The 13,389-nt window shown below is 42.2% G+C and overlaps 1 protein-coding gene across 1 annotated transcript in view; it reads right to left on the minus strand.

Annotated features, from left to right (window-relative positions):
• Nucleotides 1-13,389, minus strand: part of LOC126175860 (proton channel OtopLc-like) — a 148,575-nt gene that overhangs the window by 112,034 nt on the left and 23,152 nt on the right. Inside the window, exon 3 of the mRNA XM_049922871.1 lies at nucleotides 11,200-11,314. Within this exon, the coding sequence (XP_049778828.1) occupies nucleotides 11,200-11,314 (115 nt within the window). The remainder of the gene's footprint in view (nucleotides 1-11,199; nucleotides 11,315-13,389) is intronic.

The following is a 13,389-nucleotide window of genomic DNA, read 5'->3' on the forward strand; positions in this document are numbered from 1 at the left end:
AGCAGCTCACTGATAGATAACTTCTTTATAGACCAAGATAAGTTTAACCAGATAAATGCTCAGCCTGTTGAGAATGGTATTTCTGATCATGGTGCACAGCTAGTTGCAATATATGACATAGCTCCATTCAGCAATACTAAACAGTCCTCCAAAGTAGTACGTTCAGTCAACGATTTAACAATTACAAATTTCAGTGAAAGCCTACAGCAGTTAGACTGGGATGAGGTGTACTGTGAACCTGATGCCAATTTAAAATACAATTTATTTCATGACATTTTTGTAAATGCATTTGAAAACTGCTTCCCCAAGAAAATAGTTAAATATACTCGTAAGAAACCTTGTAACAAACCATGGCTTACTAAGGGTATAAAAATATCTTGTAACTGGAAAAGGGAAATGTATCTGACAACAAGAAAGAGTAGTCACCCAGAAACTATCAAACATTATAAAAACTATTGTGTTATATTAAGAAAAGTTATTAAAAAATCAAGAAGTTTGTGTATCATGTCTGAAATCAGCAACTCTGATAATAAAATTAAAACAATTTGGAATATTATTAAAAGAGAAACAGGTCAACCAAGAGCACAGGAAGACAGTATTACCATCAAATTAAATGAAAACTTTACGAACAAAAAGTCAGAAGTTGAAAATATTTTTAATAATCATTTTCTAAATGTTGTGGATATAGTAGGATCCAGGTGTTCATTAGAAGATGCTAGGCTGTTAATGGAAGAGACCATACCTATGCAATTTGATACAATTGAAATCTCACCCACTTCTCCCTCTGAAATTAGGAAAACAATAAACTTGCTTAAAAGCAAAAACTCACATGGAATTGATGGCATTTCCAGCAAAATACTAAAAGCTTGTTCTCAACAGATAAGTAAGATTCTCAGCCACCTGTGTAATAGCTCTCTGGAACACGGCATTTTCCCTGATAGACTGAAATATGCTATTGGTATACCTTTGCAGAAAAAGGAGGATAGATCTGAAGTCAACAATTACTGTCCAATCTCCCTTCTAACAGCTTTATCCAAAATTTTTGAGAAAGTAATGTATTCAAGAGTAGCTTCACATATCTGTAACAATGAAGTACTAACAAAATGTCAGTTTGGTTTCCAGAAAGGTTTTTCAACAGAAAATGCCATATATGCTTTCACCAATCAAATTTTGAATGATCTGAATAACCGAACACCACCCATTGGGATTTTTTGTGATCTCTCAAGGCTTTTGATTGTGTAAATCATGAAATTCTCCTAGACAAGCTCAAGTATTGTGGCATGAGTGGGACAGTGCACAAATGGTTTAATTCGTACCTAACTGGAAGAGTGCAAAAAGTTGAAATAAGTAGTTCTCATAATATGCAAAGATCAGCACATTCCTCAAACTGGGGAACTATCAAGAATGGGGTTCCACAAGGGTCAGTCTTGGGTCCTTTGTTGTTCTTAATATATATTAATGACTTGCCATTCTATATTCATGAAGAGGCAAAGTTAGTTCTCTTTGCTGATGATACAAGTATAGTAATCACACCTGACAAACAAGAATTAACTCATGAAATTGTCAATACTGTATTTCAGAAAATTACTAAGTGGTTCCTTGTAAACGGACTCTCACTGAATTTTGATAAGACACAGTACATACAGTTCCATACAGTGAATGGTATGACGCCATTAATAAATATAGACCTTAATCAGAAGCATATAGCTAAGGTAGAATATTCCATTGATGAGAGATTAAATTGGAAGAAACACATTGAAGATCTGCTGAAACGTTTGAGTTCAGCTACTTATGCAATAAGGGTCATTGCAAATTTTGGTGATAAACATCTTAGTAAATTAGCTTACTACGCCTATTTTCACTCGTTGCTTTCATATGGCATCATATTTTGGGGTAATTCATCACTGAGGAATAAAGTATTTATTGCACAAAAGCGTGTAATCAGAATAATAGCTGGAGTCCACCCAAGATCATCCTGCAGACATTTATTTAAGGACCTAGGGATATTCACAGTAGCTTCTCAGTATATATACTCTCTTATGAAATTTGTTATTAATAACCAAACCCAATTCAAAAGTATAGCAGTGTGCATAACTACAATACTAGGAGAAAGGATGATCTTAACTATTCAAGATTAAATCTAACTTTGGCACAGAAAGGGGTGAATTATACTGGCACTAAAGTCTTTGGTCACTTACCAAATAGTATCAAAAGTCTGACAGATAACCAACAAGTATTTAAGAAGAAATTAAAAGAATTTCTGAATGACAATTCCTTCTACTCCATAGAGGAATTTTTAGATATAAATTTAAAAAAATATATTAAAAAATAAAAAATAAAAAAATAAAAATAAAAAAAACACAAAAAATGAAAAAGTTGTTATATTAACTTAATTATATTGTTAAATTAACTTAATTATGTCATGTATTGGAAAATTTGACTCGTCCCACATCATTACGAAATATCGTATTCATGATCCATGGAACTAGTATTAATCTAATCTAATCTAATCTACTGTTGCAACGGAATAGCTACATGAGCCAGGTGAGTCGTTTTCATATGGGAAGAATAGCTTTTGCTGCTAAAATAGCGGGTGATCAAAAAGTCAGTATAAATTTGAAAACTGAATAAATCACGTAATAATGTAGATAGAGAGCTACAAATTGACACACATGCTTGGAATGACATGGGGTTTAGTTAGAACCAAAAAAAATAGAAAAGTTCAAAAAATTTCCGACAGTTGGCGCTTCATCTGATCAGAATAGCAATAATTAGCATAACAAAGTAAGACAAAGTCCAGATGATGTTCTTTACAGGAAATGCTCACTATGTCCACCATCATCCCTCAACAATAGCTGTAGTCGAGGAATAATGTTGTGAACAGCACTGCAAAGCATGTCCGGAGTTATGGCGAGGCATTGGCGTCGGATGTTGTCTTTCAGCATCCTTAGAAATGTCGGTCGATCACGATACACTTGAGACTTCAGGTAGCCCCAAAGCCAATAATCGCACGGAATCAGGTCTGGGGACCTGTGAGGCCAAGCATGACGAAAGTGGCGGCTGAGCACACGATCATCACCAAACGACGCGCGCAAGAGATCTTTCACGCGTCTAGTAATACTTTTTTTTGTTCTAATGAAACCCCATGTCATTCCAAGCATGTGTGCCAATTTTTATCTCTCTATCTACATTATTCCGTGGTTTATTAAGTTTTCAAATGTATACTGACTTTTTGATCACCCGGTGTATGTTTGTCACACAAAAACTGTCCTATTGCTTCGCTGAAGCGCTATAAATAATACAAAGTGTTTCATAAATCCTGTACAGGCTTCAGTGGGGTTTAGAGAGGACGTAGTGGGTAGAGTTTTGGTAAGTAATCCATGTCCGGAAATGTTCCGTTTGGATGTAAAATGAGGTAGAATATCGGGTCACCCTCAAATCTCCACGGTTCGCACTCTACAGGAGCTACTCCACGTGGGGACCCTCCTGATCGTTGCACAAGGTGGATCTGCGACGCGTGATTTCATACACGTCGATAAACCCTGGTGCGCAATAGTGGAGCACCACAGTTAACACTCCTAGTTGCCTACCTACCAGTCTCTCGCAGCCGTTGTTGTGGACGGATTAAAATGCTGTGCGATGGAATTGAGGCAATCAGGAAAATATCGTGTGATATCGACCAAAGTTGACGAAGTTGGTGCCTCTCGACGGAACCACAAGTCGCTGCCATACGCAGTGATGAAGGACAGACGTAGGAGTTTCGATACGCCGCCGCTGCTGGAGACTTAGAGCGGAGTGTCACTCAGCTCTCTGTAGTCATCGCCGAAGACGACAGCATCGTCTCACTACAGAGCTAGCCGAGCGAGAATTACATCAGGCGGAACCATGTAGCAAAGCTTATACCGAGGTGACGATTCGTCGTGGAACACCTCCTAAGCCGGCCGCGGTGGTCTAGCGGTTCTAGGCGCGCAGTCCGGAACCGCGCGACTGCTGCGGTCGACGGTTCGAATCCTGCCTCGGGCATGGATGTGTGTGATGTCCTTAGGTTAGTTAGGTTTAAGTAGTTCTAAGTTCTAGCGGACTGATGACCACAGTAGTTAAGTCCCATGGTGCTCAGAGCCATTTGAGCCAACACCTCCTAATGGCTCTGAGCACTATGGGACTTAACACCTGAGGTCATCATTCTCATAGGTTAAACCTAACTAACCTAAGGACATCACACATATCCATGGCCGAGGCAGTATTCAAAATTGCGACCGTAGCAGCAGCGCGGTTCTGGACTGAAGCGCCTAGAACCGCTCGTCCACAGCGGCCGGCCCACCTCCTAATATCGTGTCGGACCTCCTTTAGTCGTGCCGATAATAGTGCAGCAAATCTACGTGGCATGCACTCATCAAGTCTTTGGAACTCCACTGCAGAAATATTCATCCATGCTCCCTATACAGCCGTACATAATTGCTGAAGTGTTTCCCGAGCAGGATTTTGTGAACGAACTGACCTCTCGCTTGTGTCCTACAAATGTTGGATGGGACTCATGTCGGGTAATATGGGTAGCGAAATCATTCACTCGATTTGTCCACAATGTTCTTGAAACCAACCACGAACAATTGTGGCCCGGTGACGTGCCGCATTGTCATCCACAAAAAATACATCATTGTTTGGCAACTTGAAGTCCATGAATGGCTGCAAATTGTCTCCAAGTAGCCCTACATAACCATCGGTTCAGCTGGACCAGAAATAACCCACACTACTGTGGAGACACCACCAACTTGCACACTGCCCTGTTGACAACTTGGTCCTCGCTTCGTGGGGTCTGCGCCACAGTCGAGCCATACAATCAGCTCTTACCAACTGAAATCTGAACTCACCTGACCAGGCCACGGTTTTCCATCCGTCTAAGATCCAACCGATACAGTCACGAACCCAAAAGAGGCGCTGCAGCACTCGCGTCGGTGGTCTGCCGGCATAGCCCATTAACGTCAAATTACGCCGCACTGTCGTAACGGATACGTTCGTCGCAGGCTCATATTGATTTCAGCGGTTATTTCACGCACCGTTGCTTGCGTCTTAGAACTCGCAAACGCCGTTGCTCTAGGTGATTAAGTGAAGTCCGTCGGCGACTGCGTTGTCCGTGTTGATAAATAAATTACCTGAAATTTGGTCATCTCGGCACACACTTGACACTGTGCATCTCGAAATATTGAATTTCGTAACAATTTCCGAAATGGAATGCCAATGCGTCTAGCTTCAACTACCAATCCGCATTCAAAGTCTCTTAAGTCTCGTCGTGCGACCATAATCACATCGGAAACATTTTCACATGAATCATCCGAGTACACATGACAGCTCTTCCAATGTAGTCCTTTTATACCATCTGTACGCTGTACTACCGCCATCTGCATACGTGCATAACGTTATCCCACAATCTCTGTGACTTCAGTGTATAGTCATTTGTACATTGAAAGAAGAAACTGCTAATCTGTACCGTTTCAAGTGATCAGTCAGTGTTCACGGACAGCAACAAATATACTGTGAATTGTTTCAAAGTTAAGTATTTCACCTTCTTTAAGTTATAATTATATAACATTTTTATCTGTTGCAGCATCCACTTGGTCTCTTCTAGACGAAAATATAAGAACCCACCACAATGCCAACGAATGTTTTTTCGTCCGGCGCAACACATTCTCGATAGTATACGAAGATGGTATCTGGTCTTTCAGACATGTCCGAAAGAATAGATACCATTATTGATTTTGCAGCTCTCTAAGAATGAAATTGCAATGAAATCCAGACCTTTAGCTGCTTACAGGCGTTGATAAATATCAACGGGTACAGTTGAAAATTTGTGCATCGACGGGAATTTGAACCCGGGATCTCCTGCTTACAGGGCAGACGCCCTATCCGTCTGAGCCACCGAGGACACAGAGGACGGTAAGAAAGAACAGATACCACCTTGATATAGATAAGGCTTACTGCCCAATGATCTTCTTCAGTGCGGATGCACTTACATTGCCCGAACTCTTACGGGAATCGGTAGATTGACTGCCGCGAATAAAGAGTATAGTGGGCAGGGCACTACAAATGCAGTGTGTCGACAGTAAGTAGGAAATGTGGGTCTCACAGGGAGCGTGCCACAGCTAAGTCCCTGCAGTCGCGGTGTCCTCTGTGTCCTCGACGGTTCAGACGGATAGGGGAGATTTGAAATGATCCGATCTGTGAACGGTAATTCAAATCATACATTTTTCGTCTGTGGTTTTTTGATATGGATTTATCACGTTCCTCCTACAACCCGAAGAAGCTTGCAATAGAAATTGTGAAACACCGTGGTCTGTGAGGTACTAAGAAAAAAACGTGACAGTGTTACAGGCAACACATCGTCCACATCTACGTTATGCAAACAAAATTACGGTTACATTGAGCACAGTCAAATGTCCTCCCTTTTCGACTTCTTTCGCCAAATGTAAGGTAACGCGGAATGAACGACTGTCGTGTGTGTCAGAATTCCTATAATTTTTCCGTTATGGTCATTTTGGAAAACGTTCAGGGAATGAAATAATTTGATGTTTAACTTCTCTTGGAGTTCGTGTCCACGGACCTGTATCAGATGACCTCTCTGTCATTCATAATGCTAATCATCGAGTGTCTTTGGAGTAGAAACGCTTAACTGGATATTCTCAATCTACTCAACTATTGCTTCATGGTAAAGGAAAGAGAAATACGCTTTAAAGGCACGAAAGGTTTTTAAGTTGCCTTCTTCTTCTCGATTGTTAATGAGACGCCTTCAGTCGTGCACAAAGGGACGATCACTTCCGGATCTACCAGCATTTCATTACTGTTTACTAGAGTTGTAACTTTCGTCTATAAAACGACACCCTCCGCTAAGAGACACGCTGAGCGTACAACATTATCCAAGAGAAAAATAATACATGTAAGTAATGAAAACAGAACAGCCGTATAAAATTACGCTACGCCTGAAGCTACGTTCAAATGTGTGAGATTAGGACGTATATCCAATTTCGATACATAGTTAACAATTGCAAAGCATTCTCGTGTTCGCTAGTAGTGAATAATACTGCTGTATGGCTACAACGCTTATCAGCGATGGAACTGGGACAGTCGGCTGGTAGAGGACGGTTCCAACTAGATCCGTCATTACATCTGATACAGGTGGCGGCTGTCTCACAACCGATTACACAGACGTCAATTAAAATTAACTACATCTTAAAATATTTCTTTCTCTGAAGTATTTTTGGTTGTTACTGTGCAGGAAACATACACTTTGAAGAAGCGTTTAAAATTAGGTGATGTTTTTGAATTCCGTTGTTAGTTGCAACACTCATATTATTATAAAATACGGCTGAGGACGGCGAACGCACAAATTTCTGATACGGGCCGCATGCGAGCGGAAGGCCGCATATTGACCGTCACTGCTCCTGATAAACTAAGTCTCGGTTCTCCCTTGTAGTGAACTGCCGTTCTAGGCAGCGAGTAAGAAACTACGCCAAGAACGAACGCAGAGAATAGCGTATACGGTCCCGCTGTGGGTGGACATATTCTACAGCATTGCGCACGACTTAAGTCCTCCACGAATAATGAACGTTGAATCTTTGGTTATTCCTAGTACATCTGTTTGCGAAACGCCATAAAAATGAACAACGCTTAGCAGCACATCCAGCTTTTCCTTACAGAAGGTCACTACCATCATTATTTGCTACAAACCGCTATCTCCTCACCTCATATCCATAATGACATCGTCTACTTTATGCGCGTTTTCAGTCTGTGCCCATCAATTTACGCCGTAACGTCCAGTGTTGCTGTTGTTGTTGTGGTCCGTACTCTATTATTCTGAAGCAGCTTTCTACGCGAATCTATTTTGAGTAGGCCTCTTTATATCTGCATAACTGCAACTACATCCATCTGGACCTGCGATGTGTATTCAAGCCTTGCGCCCCCTTTACAGTTTCAATCCAATCTAATATAACTGCCATCTTCCATCTACATACACACAGTTTTCATTTTATTTTCTGATTTATGCACTTCATACTTTTGAATCGAAAAACAGATGCACATGAAAGTGAATGGATACACTGTCTATCAGTCACTGATCAAAATGGAAAAGAAACTGAATGTGGAACTCCTGCCATCTTGTATTTAGTTGTAACAGTAATATCTTGATAAAAGAATTGCAAAGTTTGTTTTATATGCATCACGTATTAAAATAGATGTGTTAAATATTCACATCAAAAAGTTGTTCATCACCGCGGTTCCCAGAACTCCTGAAGATAGACGTTGACTGTGGATATTGTATAACAGACACAGTCCCTTTGACTGTTCAGAAAGGTCACTAAACCCGCCCAAAGGTGTAGACGACCATGTATGAGCAGCGCCTATTAGACGGAGGGTATCCGACAGCCGAAGTGTTCAAGTCATTCTACCAGTAAGGACGTACACGGCTCATGGTGTCTGTAGTTCAACCATGCCTAGACGGTCAATACTGCGGTTCGATCGCGTCCGCATTGTTACTTTGTGCCAGGAAAGGCTCTCAACGAAGGAAGTGTCCAGGCGTCTCGGAATGGACCAAAGCGATGTTACTCGGACATGGAGGAGATACAGAGAGACAGGAACTGCCGATGACATGCCTCACTCACGCCGCCAAAGGGCTACTACTGCAGTGGATGACCACTACCTATGGATTACGGCTCGGAGGAACCCTGACAGCAACGCCACCATGTTGAATAACGCTTTTTGTGCAGCCACACGACGTCGTGTTGCGACTCAAACTGTGCTGCATGATGCGTAACTTCACTCCCGACGTCCATGGCGAGGTCCATATTTGCAACCTCGACACCGTGGGCGCGGTACAGATGGGCCCAACAACATGCCGAATGGACCACTCAGGATTGGCATCAGGTTCTCTTAACCGATTAGTATCGCATATGCCTTCTACCAGACAATCGTCGGAGACGTGTTTGGAGGCAACGCGGTCAGCCTGAGCGAGTGCAGGAAGGTGGATTGGAGCCACCTGTACGTTAATGCCATCCTCCGACCGATAGTGCAACCATATCGGCAGCATATTGGCGAGGCATTCGTGTTCATGGACCACAATTCACGCCCCCATCGCGCACATCTTGTGAATGACTTCCTTCAGGATAACCACATCGCTCGACAAGAGTGGCCAGCTATTCTTCAGACATGAAGCCTATCGAATATTCCTGGGATATATTGAAAAGAGCTGTTTATGGACGACATGACCCACCAACCACTCTGAGGGATCTACGGCGTGACATTCGTGACCAACGGTGCCTTGATGAACTAGTGGATAGTATGCCACGACGAATACAGGCATGCATCAATGCAAGTGGACGTGATACTGGGTATTAGAGGTACCGATGTGTACAGCAATCTGGACCACCACCTTTGACAGTCTCGCTGTATGGTAGTACAACATGCGATGTGTGGTTTTCGTGAGAAATAAAAAGGACGGAAATGATGTTTATGTTGACCTATATTACAATTTTCTTTACAGGTTCAAGAAACTCTCGGAACCGAGATGATGCTAAACTTTTTTTGATGTGTGTATAATAAGAATCAGTCACAACTAGGGTGTTACGTTAAGTGTATATGTGAACGCCATATTTTCTAACTTTGTGATGACTTACTTAGCAATCATGAAAGTTAACAGCCTTAAAGAAAGGGAGATAGATAAATGGAAGAGGGGGGGGGAGGGAGGGGGTGACCAAACAGTAGCAGGAGGAAAATTACCACGAAGAATGTTGAAATACAAGTTCACGTACGTAAAAGTGAGTTACACAACTGTAACAATCAAGTAAAATGAATTAAAGTTGAAAAGGAACAGTGAGCTTGTGCATAAGCTGAAATAAGAAATAAAGATTTAGATATGCCTCTGTTTTACTGTTGCACTATCACGGCCACTATGGGTGAATGTTTGGATGGGACGATCAACATGGAAATATTTCGCCTAAGGGCAGGTACGAGTAGCCGCTACCAAAAGCAAGAAACACGTATGTTCGACAGTCCGTCGTATAAAACACTGCTGCGATCCTGTACACGTGTTCTGACCTTCGTCAACGTTTTCGATGGCACACTAGTCGTCACCTTTCAATAGAATTCCTTAACTGAAGAGTAACACTTAATTGATTTGTTGTCTATTCCAGGATTCTACACTAACTAAATTATTAATGCTGTATTATAAATGTATGCAGATACGTACTCCAGTCATCAGAAATAGTCTAAGTATTTGTTATTTGATTTGGCTTACAGTGTTTACAAAGTGTCTTTTTATTATAAAAAATGATTACATGTGAAACCCGTCATCTAAAAACTTCTGAGGATAGGGCGCATAATACACCAAACACATATCCTTAAGAACGATGCTCAACAGCATCACTACTAACCATTCAGCCCCCTGAACCATTCTTCAGGATTTATGTAATTTTTACTCACTATAACTGTCATCTCTTCAGGCTGCAGTCGCCATCACTACCTTGGTAAATCATTTACATCCTCATAGAAGACTGAAATCCTCACAAGCGACTACTAGAACATCGTCACTAACTGTTCCTGATTTATTCTCTTCGGGTATTTTGTAATTCTGTAAATAAAACACATTCTTCTCTTTCGATTATAGGAAACGGAACAATATTAAAGGAGAGCAGGTTTAATGAGGAGGCAGAATTATGTTTTAAGGTTGGTAGATGAAAAGGCTTGTATTAAATTTAGCCTACATTTACTTTGCGCTAATTACAGTGTATTTTGCGGACGGTAAATAAAAAAGTTTGATTTTATGTGTCTGTGTATGTGTGTGTGTGTGTGTGTGTGTGTGTGTGTGTGTGTGTGCGTGCGTGTGTGTGTGTGTGTGTGTGGAAGGAGGCTCATTTTGAACACATCAATGGGAGAGAATGACATATGAAAATATTTCAAATAAAGTCGAGAGTCACTTTCATATTTCCAGAACATTCTGTCAGCAGCTTCCCTGCTCTAGGTGTATACAATGACCAGCTCGTAAGCACTACTTCAGATTAACCGTGACTGTATGTTCTAAACGTGCCTCAATGAGTGTAGCACTTACTTTTGGAAACTAAGTGGCGGTTTAAATAAAAATCAGTGAAGATGGAAAATTTTTTAAGCAGTACTACTACCAGAGGCATGCATTGTTTATCCATGGCGACCGCAGCTCACCTCATAGAAGGAAGCAGGAACATGCGCCGATATAGTCTCGGCCATAGGAAATGCGACGCCCAGCACCACGAGCAGCTTGGCGTACAGACCGGACAGAATGGTCGTCAACGCGTCCCTGAAAAGTAACATGGTATTGTAATAGTCATGTTACAGTTACACACGTAAGTCACTGAAATACTGTACCATGCAAAGCTGTCGAAATTGCACTGTTATTGCCGTTTAAGCTGCGCAGCGCCTTTGCCACCTGATTATTATAAACTTAATCAAATGGTGACGCCATAAATATGTAGCAAGTTTGTGATACTGGGAATGATAGCATCTGGAACTCTGCATGTGTGACGGACCAGTTTCTCTCATCCATTTTGCCGGCCGCAGTGGCCGTGCGGTTAAAGGCGCTGCAGTCTGTAACCACAAGACCGCTACGGTCGCAGGTTCGAATCCTGCCTCGGGCATGGATGTTTGTGACGTCCTTAGGTTAGTTAGGTTTAACTAGTTCTAAGTTCTAGGGGACTAACGACCTCAGCAGTTGAGTCCCATAGTGCTCAGAGCCATTTGAACCATTTCTCATCCATTAGACAAACATGAGAATGCGATTTTATGTTAAAATGTAAGTTAATCTATGACATTTGATGTACAGACCGCCGGCCGGTGTGGCCGAGCGCTTCTAGGCCCTTCAGTCTGGAACCGCACTACCGCTACGGTCGGAGGTTCGAATCCTGCCTCGAGCATGGATGTGTGTGATATCCTTAGGTTAGGTTTAAGTAGTTCTAAGTTCTAGGGGACTGATGACCTCAGATGTTAAGTCCCATAGTGCTCAGAGCCATTTGATTTGAATGTACAGACCCGATAAAATATAGTACGGTGTCAAAAGTCATGGGATAGCGATATGTATACATACACATGGAGGTGGTACCGCGTACATAATGTAGAAATGGGCAGTGCAGTGGAGGAACTGTGATTTATATTCAGATGATTTATATAAAAGGGTGTCCGACGTGATTGTGGCAGCACGACAGTATTAAAGGACGTTGAACGCGAAATAGTAGTTGGAGATAGTCGCATGGGAGCTTCCACTTCGGAAATAGTTTGGGAATTCATTATTCCAAAATCTACCGTGTCAAGAGTGTGCTGAGAATACGAAATTTCAGACATTACCTCTCACCATGGAAAACGCACTGGCCGACGGCCTTCACTTAACGACCGAGAGCAGCAGCGCTTGCGTAGAGTTGTCAGTGGTAACAGACAAGTAACAGTGCATTAAGTAACCGCAGAAATCAATGTGGGAGTACGATGAACGTCTTCGCTAGGACAGTGCGGTGAAATCTGGCGTTAATCGGCTATGGCAGCAGACGACCGACGAGAGTGCCACTGCTAACAGTACGACAGCGCCTGCAGCGCCTCTCCTGGGCTCGTGATGGATCCCACATCCCTGTAAAACCGTGGCCTGGTCGGATGAGTCCCGATCTTAGTTGGTAAGAGCTGATGGTAAGGGTTCGAGTGTGGCACCGGCCTCACGAAGCCATGAACCCAAGTTGTCAACAAGGCTCTGTGCAAGCTGGTTGTGGGTCCATAATGGCGTGGGCTGTGTTTACCTGGAATGGGATGGGTTTTCTGGTCAAACTGAACCGACCATTGACTGGAAATGTTTATGTTCGGCTACTTGGAGATCATTTGCAGCCATTCTTGGACTTCACGTTCCGAAACAAAGACGGAATTGTTACCGCCCCATATTGTTCGCGACTGCTTTGAAGAACATCTGGACAATTCCAATGAAGTATTTCTCCACGCGTATCACCCTACATGAATCCAAACGAACATCAATGGAACGTATTCGAGAGCTCACTACGTCCACAAAGTCCTGCATGTACAACACTTTCATAATTATGGACAGCTATAGAGGCAGCATGGCTCAATATTTCTGAAGGTGACTTTGAACGACTTCTTGAGTCCATGCAACATCGAGTTGCTGCACTACGTCAGGCAAAAGGAGATCCGATACGAATCCCGTCTTTTTTAAACTCAGTATACATCTCTCTCTCTCTCTCTCTCTTCCTGTCCTTCCTTCGCATTTGTTATTACCACGCATCTACATGAACTGTGTACTAAAAGTTCAAAGAAAATGTTCAGATGTGTTTGAAATCTTATGGGACTTAACTGCTAAGATCATCAGTCCCTAAGCTTACACACTAC

The sequence above is a fragment of the Schistocerca cancellata genome, chromosome 3 (genome assembly GCF_023864275.1).
Source record: "Schistocerca cancellata isolate TAMUIC-IGC-003103 chromosome 3, iqSchCanc2.1, whole genome shotgun sequence".
NCBI lineage: Eukaryota > Metazoa > Arthropoda > Insecta > Orthoptera > Acrididae > Schistocerca > Schistocerca cancellata.